This window comes from Saimiri boliviensis, chromosome 1 (assembly GCF_048565385.1).
Source record: "Saimiri boliviensis isolate mSaiBol1 chromosome 1, mSaiBol1.pri, whole genome shotgun sequence".
Lineage (NCBI taxonomy): Eukaryota > Metazoa > Chordata > Mammalia > Primates > Cebidae > Saimiri > Saimiri boliviensis.
Genome location: NC_133449.1, coordinates 32,060,655 through 32,077,261, shown reverse-complemented (window position 1 = coordinate 32,077,261; position 16,607 = coordinate 32,060,655). Strand labels below are relative to the sequence as shown.

At 39.4% G+C, this 16,607-nt stretch overlaps 1 protein-coding gene across 12 annotated transcripts in view; it reads right to left on the bottom strand.

Annotated features, from left to right (window-relative positions):
- BIRC6 (baculoviral IAP repeat containing 6) overlaps window positions 1-16,607 on the bottom strand; it is a 267,531-nt gene that overhangs the window by 195,658 nt on the left and 55,266 nt on the right. For all 12 annotated transcript variants that reach the window (XR_012516772.1, XM_039475342.2, XM_039475325.2 and 9 more), the window contains exons 9-10: window positions 12,448-12,506; window positions 7,393-8,787 (exon numbers count right to left, since the gene is read on the bottom strand). Coding sequence is in view for 11 of the 12 variants with exons in the window: in XM_039475342.2 (XP_039331276.2) it covers window positions 7,393-8,787; window positions 12,448-12,506 (1,454 nt within the window). In the remaining variant the exon portion in view is untranslated. The remainder of the gene's footprint in view (window positions 1-7,392; window positions 8,788-12,447; window positions 12,507-16,607) is intronic.

Genomic DNA, 16,607 nt, shown 5'->3' with positions numbered 1-16,607 from the left:
ACAATTCAACAACATAGTTGGGGATTTCAGTACTTGCTCTCAAAATTGATAGAAGAACTCATATAAAACCAGGAAGACTTTAAGAACTCAAAAACATACACTTAAGTGAAATTTATACAATACTCTACCCCATGGGTGCACAATACACATTCTTGTCAAGTGCACATAGAACATTCTCCAGGACAGACCAGATGCTGGACCATGAAAAAGTCTCAATAAATTTCAAAACACTAACCTCATAAAAATTATGTTCTCTGACAGCAATGGAAATAAGTTAGAGATCCAGAATAGAAAGAAATCTAGAGAAACTTCAAGTATTTGGAGGCTAAACAAAACACTTTTAAATGACCTCTAGGTCAAACAAGAAATCACAAGGGAAATTAGAATATATTTTGAGCCAAATGAAAAAAGAAAAACAATGTATCAAAATTTAGGGGGTATCACTAAAGCAGTGCTTACAAAAAAATTTATGACTTTAAAATTTCTATATCAGAAAAGATCTCAAACCAATAACCTAAGCTTCTAAGAAACTAGAGAAGGCCAGGCACAGTGGCTCACACCTGTAATCCCAGCACTTTGGGAGGCCGAAGTGGGCAGAGCACAAGGTCAAGAGTTTGAGACCACCCTGGTCAGCATAGTGAAACCCCATCTCTAGTAAAAAAACAAAAAATTAGCTGGGCGTGGTGGCACGCGCCTGTAGTCCCAGCTACTTGGGAGGCTGAGGCAGGAAAACTGCTTGAACCCAGGATCCAGATGTTGCAATGAGCCGAGATCACACCACTGTACTCCAGCCTGCCACAGAGCAAGACTCCATCTCAAAACCGTAAGAAACTAGAGGAGAGCAAAATAAATCTAAATCAAGCAGAAGGAAGGAAACGATAACATTAAAATCGAAATCCAGTAAAAGGGAAAACAGAAAAATTTTAAAAATGTCATTTAAATCAGGAACTGGTTGTTTTGAAGAAAAAAAAAAAAGCAACCAAATAAACCTCTAGACAGACTGATGAGGAAAAACAAAAAGAGAGGATGGTGGTGCACCTGTAGTCCCAGCTACTTGGGAGGCTGAGTCGAGAGAATCACTTGAACCCAGAAGGCAGAGGTTGCAGTGAGCTGAAATAGCGCCACTGCACTCCAGCCTGGGGGACAGAGACTCTGTCTCAAAACAAACTTTAAAAAAATAATAATAAAATAAAATAAAACAAAAGGATTGTGAGGAATATTATTAAATTATTTATACTAAAATTTGATAACCGAAAAATTGACAAAAAGACTATCAGAGCTCAATAAAGAATAAAAAAAAAAAAAACTCAGTAATTCTCTATAAACATAACTGAATTTGTACATTCAAAATCTTTCTACTCAAAAAATTCTCTAGGCCCAAAAGGCTTCACTGGCAAATTCTATCAAACACTTAAGGAAAAATAAAACCAATTCTACACAAACTTCACCCCAAAACTGAAGAGAGAATACTTCCCAACTCATTCTATCAGGCAAGCATTACTCTGATACCAAAACAAGATAAAGATTACAAAAAGCAAAAACTAATAAAGATTACAAGGAACATGTAATGTCCCTGATGAACAATATGCAAAAGTTATGAACAAAATTTTAGCAAATTGTATCCAACAACATATAAGATAATGCATTATAACTAAGTGGATTTTATCCCAGGAATGCAGTTGATTTAATATCCAAAAGTCAGTAAATATATTTCACCATATTGAACCATAAAGAACAACCAAATGATCTCCATGGATACAAACAAGTATTTGATAAAATGTAACACTCATTCCTATTGGAAACTCTTAGAAAACCAGAACAGAAGACTAAAGAAATGCTTTTCCACCCAAAACAAGTACCAAAACAAGGATGTGACCATACAGTCCAATAACCCCAAACAGTGAGATTACTAAAGACTTTCAAATCAATTATGCCTCAACTTCTTATTATCCTGCTCTGAGTATCAGTACAGGTATATAGGCTTTATGTTGTTGGGGTCGACTTTATATTCAGTATTGTCATATTTCATGTATGTTCCCTATTAACTGCAGCCTTTTAAAAAACTTTTATTTTTTAAGCATTAACATATTTGTCAGGTATCATACTGCACCCTTATTGCACTAATGCATCTTAGTCTTATTTTCTCATTTAAGTCTTTCCTATTGATTTTAAATGCATTTGCACCAAGCAGAATACTAATTTATCTTTCACTTTAAACTCTAGACTTTATATAAAGAAATTCATACTTTATTTTATGCCTTTTACAAAATTTCACATATGTAGTGTATATATTCTATTCCTGAATGATCAAAGATAGTTTAATAAATCTACATTTAATATATTATTAATCCTATATAAAATTAACTTAAAATGCATATTAACTATAGATTTATTTTTATGAAAAGACTTGATTCTCCATAAGAAAAACATTTCTGTGTTATCTAAATATACTCAGAAGACAGAGTCATGTCCATTTGATTCAGTCTTGAGATGCTTTTTAAAAATCATACATGTACCTATATTTTAAGACATCAACTTTTCTTTCCCCTTTGTTACTATCTTTTCAAATGCACCTGAAGAATTGGGAGATCATTTTGAATACAAGTAACTTCTCAGGTTTTTCTTGTCTTTCATCTGGGTAAATTCCCTATCACATGAGATCATGTTCTAGGAATTTCAGACTGTACAAACTCCAAGAAAACAACCATCTATTTTAAATACTTTTTGTTGTTGTTGTTGTTGCTGTTGTTGTTGAGACAAAGTATTGCTCTGTTGCCCAGGCTAGAGTAAAGTGGCACAATCTTAGCTCACTGCAACCTTCTCCTCCTGGGTTCAAGCGATTCTCCTGTCTCAGCCTCCCGAGTAGCTGAGTAGCCTCCCGAGTAGCTGAGTAGCCTCCCGAGTAGGCAGCACCACCAGGCCTGGCTATCGCACTTGGCCGATACTTTTATTTAAATGCTTAAAGTAAGGCCGGGCGCGGTGGCTCAAGCCTGTAATCCCAGCACTTTGGGAGGCCGAGGCGGGTGGATCACAAGGTCAAGAGATCGAGACCATCCTGGTCAACATGGTGAAACCCCGTCTCTACTAAAAATACAAAAAAAGTAGCTGGGCATGGTGGCATATGCCTGTAATCCAAGCTACTCAGGAGGCTGAGGCAGGAGAATTGCCTGAACCCAGGAGGTGGAGGTTGCGGTGAGCCGAGATCGCGCCATTGCACTCCAGCCTGGGTAACAAGAGCGAAACTCCGTTTCAAAAAAAATAATAATAATAAAAATAAATAAATAAATAAATAAATGCTTAAAGTATTAATACTTAAATATTTAAGGCATAAATACTATTTCTTTTCTGAGTTACCTAAGGCATATCTCATCAAATAATTTAAAGCATTAAAAACCTTATTGCATTTCTGGAAAAGTAGTAGTGTCTTAAAAAGATGTGCCCTGGGAGGCCACAGCACCTAGGTTCCAAGTCCAGCTTCATTTTGGATGATCTACAGCCAGTTAAATAATTTTCAATTTTTTAGCCAGGCATGGTGGCTCATGCCTGTAATCCCAGCACTTTGGGAGGCCAAGGTGGGTGAATCATGAGGTCAGGAGATCGAGACCATCCTGGCCAACATGGTGAAACTCCATCTCTACTAAAAATACAAAAAATTAGCTGGGCATGGTGGCATGCGTCTGTAGTCCTAGCTACTCTGGAGGCTGAGGCAAGAGAATCACTTGAACCCTGGGGGCGGAGGTTGCAGTGAGCCGAGATCATGCCACTGCACTCCAGCCTGGTAACTGAACGAGACTCCATCTCAAAAAAAAAAATTTTTTTTTTTTTTCAATTTTTAAATCTTTCAGATTAAAGGAATGCAAAGAATTCAGTTTAAGGCCGGGCGCGGTGGCTCAAGCCTGTAATCCCAGCACTTTGGGAGGCTGAGGCGGGTGGATCACGAGGTCGAGAGATCGAGACCATCCTGGTCAACATAGTGAAACCCCGTCTCTACTAAAAAATACAAAAACTAGCTGGGCGTGGTGGTGCGTGCCTGTAATCCCAGCTACATAGGAGGCTGAGGCAGGAGAATTGCCTGAGCCCAGGAGGCGGAGGTTGCAGTGAGCCGAGATCGCGCCATTGCACTCCAGCCTGGGTAACAAGAGAGAAACTCCGTCTCAAAAAAAAAAAACAAAACAAAACAAAAACAAAAACAAACAAAAAAAAAGAATTCAGTTTAAGAGTCTTCATCTTTTCTTATGGCAGTATAATGCTGTTTAAAGTGTTCTGATGAAAGACTCCCAGGTTTGAATGCTGGCTTTGCCATTTATCAGCAATGTGACTGAGACAAGTTACTTAACCTCTCTTTCCTTCAGTATCTTTATCTGCAAAATGGAGACAATAATAGTACATTAAAGTTGGTGTGATGACTAAATGAATACAGATTAAGTTCTTACAACAATGAACTGGCACATATAAGAAAAATTCAAATTATCTCTGATACCACATAGAATTTTAACGGTTGATCTAAAATTCTCAATTATATGCAATTATTCAAAGTTTTATTAGTCTAAAGTTATTAGACTAAACTGCTTTTTTATTTTTGAGACAGAGTCTCACTCTGTCGTCAGGTGCTAGGCTAGAGTGCAATGGCACAATCTTGGCTCACTGCAACCTCCGCCTCCCGGGTTCAAGGAATTCTCCTGCCTCAGCCTCCCGAGTAGCTGGGACTACAGACATACCCATGCCCAGCTAATTTTTGTATTTTTAGTAGAGATGGGGTTTCACCATGTTGGCCAGGATGGTCTCGATCTCTTGACCTCGTGATCTGCCCGCCTCAGCCTCCCAAAGTGCTGGGATTACAGGCTTGAGCCACCACACCCGGCCTCATTTTTTTAATTAGTTGGATTTTTACGATATTTGAAGATTTTTTCCATTATAATTTCACTTGACATTGGCCAGGAGTAGTGGCTCACACCAGTAATCCCATCACTCTGGGCCAAGGCAGGCAATCACTTGAGGTCAGCAGTTTGAGACCAGACTGGCCAACATGGTAAAACCTCATCTCTACTAAAAATACAAAAATTAGCCAAATGTGGTGGCCCACACCTGTGGTCCTAGCTACTCAGGAGGCAAAGGCAGGAGAATCACTTGACCTGGGAGGCAGAGGCTACAGTGAGCCAAAATTGTGCCACTGCACTCCAGCCTGGGTGATAGGGAGAGACTCTGTCTAAAAAATAATAAAAATAAATTTAACTACATATAGTCCAAAGAAGGCAATAACCCATTACCTTCCTTGGCTAAACTCTTGAAATCTATTTAAAGAGAGGAAAAACAGTCTAATTACTATCAGAACCACAGGTGAGATGTATGCGTAACTCTGCTCAAATCCTTATTCTTCTGCCATATCTTGGTTATAGTCACTTAGGCTTCAACTGTCTCCTAGTCCTAAATTCCTACTAGACAATCAATAGAACTCTTCATTTTGCCTGATATTGTCAGTAATCCTTTTCAAACACTACTTTAACTCCCTAACTTAAAATGTATGTAAAGAAAAAAACAGGCCAGGCAAAATGGCACATGCCTGTAATCCCAGCACTTTGGGAGGCCGAAGCAAACAGATTAAACTCAGGAGTTTGAGACCAGCCTGAGCAACAATGGCAAAACCCCATTTCTACAAATATATATGTGTGTATACACACACACACACACACACACACACATATATACACACACACACATATATGTATATATACATGTATATATATGTGTGTGTGTGTGTGTGTGTGTGTGTATATATATATATATATATACACACACACACATACACACAGAAAAAAAAAAATTAGCTGAAGGTGACAGTGTGTGTCTATAGTCCCAGGTATTCAAGAGGCTGAGGTGAGAGGACCACTTGAGCCTGGGAGGCTGAGACTACAATGAGCTGAGATCATACCACTGCACTCCAGCCTGGGCAACACAGTGAGATCCCAAGAAGAGAAGAAAAGAAAGAGCTGGGTGCGGTGGCTCGTAACTGTAATCCTAGCACTTTAGGAGGCTTAGGTGAGTGAATCACCTGAGGTCAGGAGTTTGAGACCAGCCTGACTAACATGGTGAAACTCCATTTCTACTAAAAATACAACAAATTGGGCCGGGCACGGTGGCTCACCCCTGTAATCCCAGCACTTTGGGAGGCTCAAGTGGGCAGATCACGAGGTCAAGAGATGGAGACCATCCTGGCCAATATGGTAAAATCCTGTCTCTACTAAAAATACAAAAATTAGCCGGGTATAGTGGTGCATGCCTGTAGTCCCAGCTACTCGGGAGGCTAAAGCAGAAGAATCACTTGAACCCAGGAGGCAGAGGTTGCAGTGAGCTGAGATGGTGCCACTGCACTCCGGCCTGGTGACAGAGCAAGACTCTGTCTAAAAAAAAAAAAAATTACACACACACACACACACACACACACACACACACACACACACAAATTAGCCAGGTCCGGTGGTGTGCACCTGTAATCCCAGCTACTCAGGAGGCTGACACAGGAGAATCACTTGAACCTGGGAGGCAGAGGTTGCAGTGAGCAGAGATCACACCATTGCACTGCAACTTGGGCAACAAGAGCGAAACGCCATCTCAAAAGAAAAAGAAAAAAGGGGAAGAAAAAGGAAAAAGAAAAGGAAAGGGAAAGGGAAAGGAAGAAAAAAGGAGGGGAGGGAGTGGGTGAGGAGGGGAGGGAAGGGAGGAGGAGGGGAGAAAGTGGAAAGGAAATGAGGAAAGAAAGGGGGAGAAAGGGGAAGAAAAGGGGAAGGGGAAGGCAAAGGAGAAAGGGAAAGGGAAGGGAAAAAAATAATTGCACACTATCTTATTCTATACAGTGCTTCGAGGTTTGTGAAACTGACTCACCATGAGCCAAAGATCAGAAATACATCAGACCAAAAAAAGTATTTGGCAAAACTAAAAATTGTTTCCCAAATATTTTTATTTCAGAAGGAAATAAGGACAAATAATGGTGCCAGAAACTTTACATACATTATTTCATTCTAATAACCCTAGGAAATAGACTTTCTTATTCTAGTTTATAAAGAAATAAACAAAGGTTTAATGAATTTAACGTAACTTGCCCAAAGTCATCAATTTGAGCAGATGTAGAGTCAAGGACTCACTGAAATAAAAGCACATTATTTTCTTGAGGTTAAATAAGACAATACTAGCTAAGAGACGTATTAACTTATTTACAGTCAGAATCCTTACCTAGGGCAGTAGAAAAAGTTTTAAGAACAGTTTAAACAGAAGGATTTACCACTTAATTATGAAAAAATTATTTTTTCTCCATCTATTTTAATCTAAAATTCGTATTAGGTATGCACATAAACAAATGCCATATGTACATAATTTGATAAGATTTGTAGAACTTACCTTTGGTGCATGCACACAGCCTGTCTGTGCCAGAGCAGTAAATCACAGAAACAAATGTGTCCTGTTCCTCAGTGCCCTCCTTTTTGGGAGGCTCCACTTTGGCCAAAATTTCAAAGTTTGAAAGATCTAGTATTTTAACATATCCTCCCTGAGTGGTTATTACCAGGTGTCCAAGAGTAGAAATGTCAGATGTTTTTTCTCTCTCAAAGCCATTCTTTGAGGTTAACTGCATGTCCTCAATAGGTTCCTCACAGTCATCCTCTCGATTATCCAATATATCTGGTGGAAGCAAAATGAGCGAGGTAATTGTGTCCTGGGGATCTTTGATATGTTGTATTTTTATTGGCTCCTCTTCTAAAGTCACTATCCGAGTGGCATAATTCATTTTATAAAGTACTAAATATCCACCACTAACATTCCTCTGCTCAGGCTGAATTATCAAAGGAGTCTGTACATCTGCTGGTGATTCATGTTGGATTACACTAATATTTGCACCATTCACTACAGCAAGATTTGATTCCAGCTCACCTTTCCGTCTATTACATAGTGCAGAGTTTAATTTATTTAAATTATTCAAGGCCTCTACTTGATTTATTGCACTCAAGGATTCAACAGGGCATGTCCGCAGCCCTACCAACAAATGAATTCCATCAGCACAAGGAGTTATTGAGTCTATACAAAGATTCTCCTCCTCTGCAAACTTTGGCAGCCTCAAGCACTGAACCAAAGTCCCAGGTTTGGGAAACACAGAGTTCCACTTCTCAGAATCCGGAGAGGTAAGGTTGGCTGCTGCATCTGCAAACTGCTGTATATAAGTCACAGGAGGATCCTGCAGTAACAACTGCTCCTGACTATCCAGCTCCATTTCAATAATTTGTGGAACTGTAAAACCATCATCATGCAAACTTTTACTCATAATATTGTTCATCTGTGAAAAGATCTTTCCTGCTTTCTCATCAGATTCCTTGATGCTATAAAGAAGCAAAACCGGTAAAGTCCTCCTTACCAAAGGAGAATTTAGTTCTGAATTAGTGCAGGATTCATTGTCAGTTGACCCTTGTTCTGATATACTTTCACCCTGAGTTCTGCTTAAACCATCCAGTGACCTGTGAGAATTACTACTAATGGGTGAGGTAGCAGGAGATTTATATGTTAATAAACCTCCAGCTAATAAACACGGAAAAGGAATGTTGTGTTGTTCCTGGTGCTTTTCCTTTGTCTTTTCACTCTTACAGTTTGTTAAACAAGGATTTGCCCCAAGTTCTTCAAGATCCTTAACAGTATCTTCAAGCACATTTGCAACAATCTCCCACTGAAGTTTTTCTGGCTGTTGGAGAATGCTGAGTGCTGTTATATCAAGGCTTACTTCCATGGCTTCCTTCTGTGACGTATGCCCTTTGAAAAGGAACAATATTCATTAGATATAACCTTATAAATATTAATAAAAACCTGTGGTTTAATGTTTTCATTAATTTTTTTCTTCTCATCCAGTCAGTACATTATGAATATATAAGTTAAAAATTTTATTCAATTATTTGTTTTTGAAACAGTCTTGCCCAATCACCTAGATTGTAGTGCAGTGGTGCAATTTTGGCTCACCACAATCTCCGTATCCCAGGTTCAAGCGATTCTAGTGCCTTAGCCTCCCAAGCAGCTGGGATTATAGGCACACGCCACCACACCCAGCTAATTTTTATATTTTTAGTCAAGTCGTGGCTTCACCATGTTGTCCAGGCTGGTCTCAAACTCCTGACCTCAAGTGATCCACCCACCTCGGCCTCCTAAAGTGCTGGGATTACAGGCATGAGCCACCACACCCAGCCTAAAAAAATTTAAAGTACAGTCAGAGTCAGTCCTCCATATTCACAGGTTCTACATTCATGGATTCAACTAACTGCAGATGGAAAACATTTTTTTTTAAATGGATGGGTGCAGCTGGGCTTGGTGGCTCACGCCTGTAATCCCAGCGCTTTGGAAGGCTGAGGCAGGTGGATCACGAGGTCAGGAAATGGAGATCATCCTGGCCAACATGATGAAACCTGGTCTCTACTGAAAATACAAAAAAAAAGTAGCTGGGCATGGTGGTGCACACTGTAGTCCCAGCTACCTGGGAGGCTGAGGCAGGAAAATTGCTTGAACCCAAAAGGCAGAGATTGCAGTGAGCCAAGATCGTGCCACTGCACTACAGCCTCGGCAACTGTTCAAGACTCCATCTCAAAAAAAAAAGAGGATGAGTGCTTCTCTACTAAACATGTACAAACTTTTTTGTCATTAAACAACAGAGTACAATGACTTTTTACTCAATATTTAGATTGTATTAGGTATAATAAGTAATCTAGAGACCATCTAAAGTATACAGGAATATGCAGATGTGCATAAGTTATAAGCAAAAACTACACCATTTTATACAAGGGAAGTGAGCATAACTGGATTTTGGTATCTAGAGAGGGTCCCGGGAACCAATTCCCCATAGATACCAAGCTGTTTTTTTCTTTCCCTTTTTTTTTTTTCTTAAACATAATCAAATCTAAGATGAACCTACTCAGAAAAACCCTTAAGGTATTCAAGGGACTCAAAATTATTTTTAACTCAAGCTAGGCATGGTGGCTCACTTTGGAAGGTTGTAATCGTAGCACTTTGGGAGGTTGGGGCGGGCAAATTACCCGAGCTCAGGAGTTCAAGACCAGCCTGGGCAACACGGCAAAACTTGTCTCTACTAAAAATACAAAAAAATTAGAGGCAGATCACAGTGGCTCACGCATGTAATCCCAGCACTTTGGGAGGCTGAGGCAGGCAGATTACCTGAGGTCAGGTGAGAACAGCCTGACCAACATGGAGAAACCCTGTCTTTACTAAAAATAAAAAACTAGCCAGGTGTGGTGGCACATGCCTGTAATTTCAGCTACTCGGGAAGCTGAGGAAGGGGAATCGCTTGTACCTGGGATGTGGAGGTTGCAGTGAGCCGAGATTGTGCCACTGCACTCCAGCCTGGGCAACAAGAGCAAAACTCCATTTCAAAAAAAAAAACAAAATCAGGCAGGGTGGCACTCAAAAAAAAAAAAAAAAAAAAAAAATTAGCCAGGTGTGGTGGCATGTGTTTATAGTCCCAGCTACTCGAGAGGCTGAGGATGAGAATTACTTGAACCTGGGAGACAGAGGTTGCAGTGAACTGGTTATCACCTCTAGCCTGGGCAACAGAGTAAGACTGTCTCCAAAAAAAAAAAAGTATTTTCAATTCAAAATACATTATCTTGGCAATTACTGAGAAAAACCATTTTTCAAAGAAGGCAATTAAAGAGTTAAAGAAATATTATTTATTCATAACTTTAAGTTAATATGAAAGTAATAAAATTTCTGCACTTGAATTCTAAACCAAAGAGAGAATATTACTTATGCCTCTGTCATTTATGCACTATGCAGAATATCCATTAAAAAATGACTGTAATCTCCATTTCCTTTCTTTCACTACTCTGAAGGAGTTATAAGCACCATTTCCTCTCTCTCACCCTATCTGCTTATTATCAGTGGATTGTCAGAGAATATAATTCTAACCTAAGTTTAGAAAAAAATAACTAGGAACAGAAATTTTAAAAATTGTATCATTGTTACATGAAACATTACGTGTCTTCTGTATTATCTGCTAATTTTCAGTTCATCGAAAGTCACACAACTACATTATCTCTTATTGACCTTTTTTCTACTGTGCCCTCTTTAAACTATTCCTCAAAAACAGTACAGTCTCAGAGCTCAGTATATACAATGAAACACAATACTGAGTTTCTCAACCACTTAACCTGTGATATAATCACAAAGCTGGGCATTGTGGTGCATGCCTGTAATCCCAGCTATTTGGGAAGCTGAGGTAGAAGGATCCTTGAGGCTCGGGAATTCAAGACCAGCCTCAGCAACATAGTAAAACCCCGTTTCCAGAAAACAGAAAAAAAGGAAAGAAAATCTTACAACAGATGTCAGTAAACTCCCTAATCAAGTATAATCTCTTGACACTAAATTGAAAATTCTTTCAACTGACCTCTTTCTCAATGGCACAAACTTCTTATAGTCAGGCAGCAACATCATTAGCAACAATAACATAAAGAACACTATATGTTATGCCAGACGTGATGGCAGTGGCTCATGCGTGTATTCCCAGAACTTTGGCAGGTCACGGCTGGTGGATCACCTGAGGTCAGGAGTTCGAGACCAGCCTGGCCAACATGGTGAAACCCCGTGTCTATTAAAAATACAAAATTAGCCAGGCGTGGTGGCATGTGCCTGTAATCCCAGCTACTGGGGAGGCTGAGGCAGGAGAATCACTTGAACCCAGGAGGCAGAGGTTGCAGCGAGCCACAATCACACCACTGTACTCTAGCCTGGGCAAAAAAGCGAAACTCTGTCTCAAAAAAAAAATGAACTCAAGGTGATTCCATGAAGGTTTGAAAGCTGACCAAGTAGAGCAATAAGCAACTGAGATTCATGAAAAACTAAACACTTTTAAGGTATACTCAAAGCACTGTTTAGACCATATTACACTATTTCACTCACGATCTCTTCTACATGCTCACTGGCAGATTTATCTAGAATTTTCCATAATCTGGGGATGATGTCACTTCACATAACATGACTACTACCCTCTAAAACTGAAGTATTTTCTAGCTACAGCAGACAAGAATTTTCATTATAAACCTAATTTAATAACTGTATTAATGAAGCTGTTCACTTATACAAATAGCTTTAATTTAAACACTATCCTTAATTAACAGAATATATTATGCAAATAAAAACATTTAATTCTCTGACATATGTGACAAAGATTTAATGTAACTATCCACTTTAATTCCTCTGGCTCAAATAGGTATCACTTACATTTTAAATATGGAACACTATGTACATTCTACTAATCTGAGATCTCTGACACAATATTTCAGTCTTCTGTGTACACTAGCAAAAATTTAGAGTTAGCATTAACTAAGAAATTCAGAATTAAGTGGTAGTTAGCTGTATATGCAACTGTATAAAGAATTTTTTAAAATAAATCATCTAATACTTTTTACATACCTGTCACAGAATCTGATCTGGAATGCTCTTCACTGTCTGAATCCTCCAGTAAATCATCACTTAAATCAAAAGACAAAATAAACAATTTGAATTTCAAAAAGAGTATACATCACACGAGAAAGCAAAGAAACAAGTACAGTTGGCCTTTGTTTTTTGTTTTTTTTTAAAACAGGGTCTTGCTCTGTCACCCAGGCTGGAGTACAGTGGCAGGAACACAGCTTACTGCAGCCCTGACCTCCTCCTGGCCTCCTTCCACCTCAGCCTCCCATGTTGGTGGGACCACAGTCATACGCCACACAATGCCCAGCTACTTTTTCTGAATTTTTGCAGAGACAGGGTCTCACCATGTTGCCCAGGCTGGTCTTGAATCTCTGGGCTCAAGCAATCTTCCTGCCTCTACCTCTCAAAGTGCTGGGACTATAGGCATAAGCCACTATGCATGGGCTGAAAGTACAGTGCTAAAATCACTACTAAATATCTCAAACATACAAAACAATTAAAATTGGCTTAAATGAGATATAAAGAATAGTTTAATATCGTAACTGATTAACAACACTGACAATACATCTTCTTAAATCATTAAACAAATGTCTAACTGAAATAAGGTGTGGAAACCTCTAAGAATCCATGATAACATTTGTAGGGATTTGAAGACTACTGTGTGACTAAGGACAGTTTGGGCAAACAAAAAGATAAAAGCCAGAAACAGCTAATAAAATCAAGCACCAGCTTGTAGTAGTAAAACTTTAAGAACTATTCTATTACTGAATTCAGGATGGCCTAAAACCAAACATAATAGTTGTATAAGCATGTGTGTATGTTTATGTAATCAACATGCACATGCAATTCTATTTTTGTTTTGTATTTTATTTGCTTTGGAGAGGCTGCTAAGAACTCCTTTACATACAGGAAAACTGACAACTCAGAAGATAAGGGGTCATCAAGACAAGGCAAAGTCTCCCTTTTGGTCTTCAACTAAGATGGCCAAGAAATTGACAGCTTCCTTTCAAACAGGGTGATAGCCCTGTTTGTAGCCATCTTTATTCTCACTCTCTCTACTGTTAGCCCACCAAAAATAAAGTTGTAATTACAAACCATTCTAATATAATAATTAGGCTCTCTGTACTCTAATAATCAGCACATCTACAGCAGTTTCTAAAATTCTGACAACCTCATTATAGAAATAAAAAGATACATTCTGCAAAAAAAAAAAAAGCAATGATCCCCTTTAAAAACAATATATTGTACTTACATCCTAAACAGACAGGTATTTACAATGTTTTTCTGGTTTTTTGTTTTTGTTTTTTTCAGATGGAGTTTTGCTGTCACTAGGCTGTAGTATAATGACACGATCTTGGCTTACTGCAACCTCTGCCTCCTGGGTTCACACAGTTCTCCTGCCTCAGACTCCTGAGTAGCTGAGATTACAGGCCTGAGAAACACCCTCTAGCTGATTTTTCTATTTTTAGTAGAGACAGAGTTTTATCATGTTAGCCAGTATGGTCTCTATCTCCTGGCCTCTTAATCCACCTGCCTTAGCCTCTCAAAGTGCTGGGATCACAGGTGTGAGCCACCTCGCCCGGCCTACAATGTTATTTTATGCATAATATACATTGGTATTCTGCATTGAAAATGCTTAAGGATATTACTATACTCCAAGGCAATGTTTGAAATATTTTGGGGCAGGTAGGGGGAAATTCACTTATATATTTTTGACAAAGTTTCTCTGTTTTACTTTGTTCAAGTGATTAACAGCTGGCCATCAACCAATTTAGTGCTGTAATTTACAACAAAAAAAAATGCAAAAAAATTTAAAATCAGCTGCTAATTAATTAGCCTAATTGACTGGTTTCAGAGAAATAAGGTAAGTGGAAAAACAAATCCCAAGAAGAAATATTAATAATTGGGACTTATTAAGAATGAAGGGGCCGGGCGCGGTGGCTCAAGCCTGTAATCCCAAGACTTCGGGAGGCCGAGGTGGGTGGATCACGAAGTCAAGAGATCGAGACCATCCTGGTCAACATGGTGAAACCCCGTCTCTACTAAAAATACTAAAAATTAGCTGGGCATGGTGGCGTGTGCCTGTAATCCCAGCTACTCAGGAGGCTGAGGCAGGAGAATTACCTGAACCCAGGAGGCGGATGTTGTGGTGAGCCGAGATCGCGCCATTGCATTCCAGCCTGGGCAACAAGAGCGAAACTCCGTCTCAAAAAAAAAGAATGAAGAAGTCCAAACCAAGAAAACACAATAGGTTTTAAGTATACAATAGCTGTTACATTAAGAAAAATAAACAACCAAGTATTAACCTGCTGTACTAAGATGAACAATAAAATCAAGTAGTAGTATATTTTACAGGAATTCGGGTGTCTTGATACTTCAAAGACGGTTGCCTGATAAAAGCCTTAGATTAGCAAAGAATGTTTTATTCTGAAGGTCTTCAAAAATATAATCAGGGACCAGGCGCAGTGACTCACCAGTAATCCCAGCACTTAGGGAGGGCAAGGCGGGAGGACTGTTTGAGCCTAGGAGTTTGAGACCAGCCTGGGAAACATAGTGAGACCCCCATCTCCACAAAAAATAAAAAATTAGCTGGGCATGGTGGCACATGCCTTTAGTCCCAGCTACTTAGAAAACTGAGGTGAGGCCGGGCGCGGTGGCTCAAGCCTGTAATCCCAGCACTTTGGAAGGCCGAGGCGGGTGGATCACGGGGTCGAGAAATCGAGACCATCCTGTCAACATGGTGAAACCCCGTCTCTACTAAAAATACAAAAAACTAGCTGGGCGTAGTGGCGCATGCCTGTAATCCCAGCTACTTAGGAGGCTGAGGCAGAAGAATTGCCTGAGCCCAGGAGGCAGAGGATGCGGTGAGCCGAGATCGCGCCATTGCACTCCAGCCTGGGTAACAAGAGCGAAACTCCGTCTCAAAAAAAAAAAAAAAAGAAAACTGAGGTGAAAGGATGACTTGAGCCCAGGAGGTAAAGGCTGCAATAAGCCGTGATGACACCACTAGACCCCAGCCCAGGAGACAGAGCAAGACCTTGTTTCAAAAAAAGAAAAAAGAAAGAAAAAAAAAATTTCATATATATATATTTGTAAAATCACATTCTTCTAAAATATTTTGTGAGAAAAATATTCTCAAATGATTGCATCATAAATTATAAGGTAAGGCCAGGCGCAGTAACTCACACCTATAATCCCAGCACTTTGGGAGGCTGAGGTGGACAGACCATGTGATGCCAGGAGTTTGAGACCAGCCTGGCCAACACAGTGAAACCCCCATCTCTACTAAAAATACAAAATTTACCCAGGCGTGGTGGCGCACCCCTGTAGTCCCAGCTACTTGGGAGACTGAGGCACGAGAAACATTCAACCTGGGAGGCAGAGGATATAGTGAGCGAGATCACACAACTGCACTCCAGCATGGGTGACAGAGCGAGACTCTCTCCCAAAAAATGAAAAAAAAAAATGATATATATATATATATATTACTACATATATATATATATATATATATATAACTACATATATATATATATAAAACTACATATATATATATATATATATAACTACATATATATATATATATATATATGGGTAAAATAAATTGTACACTTAACATGAATTTTATGGTTTGAAAATTACACTTCAATAAAACTTTTTAAACAATGACACGCAGCCGGGCGTAGTGGCTCACAACTGTAATCCCAGCACTTTGGAAGGCCAAGGTGGGTGGATCATCAGGTTAGGAGTTCGAGACCAACCTGGCCAAAATGGTGAAGCCCCATCTCTAGTAAAAATACAAAAAATAGCTAGGCACAGTGGCAGGCACCTGTAGTCCCAGCTACTCAGGTAGGCTGAGACAGGAGAATCACTTGAACCAGGAAGCTGAGGTTGCAGTGAGCCAAGACCACACCACTGCAGCCTAGCCTGGGCGACAGGGTAAGACTTTGCCTCAGGGGAAAAAAAAACCATATGCATTTAAAAAAGAAACTAGAATACACATGTTACTTTAATTCCATAGTAGAATTATGACTACTCTATATTTCATCAATTTCCATTCCTGGATTTTCCCATTTTCCTGTAATAAGCACACACTATTTATATAATAGGCACTATATTTACTAAAGCCTTCTACATTTTGCAAAACCTTTTACAAAGCA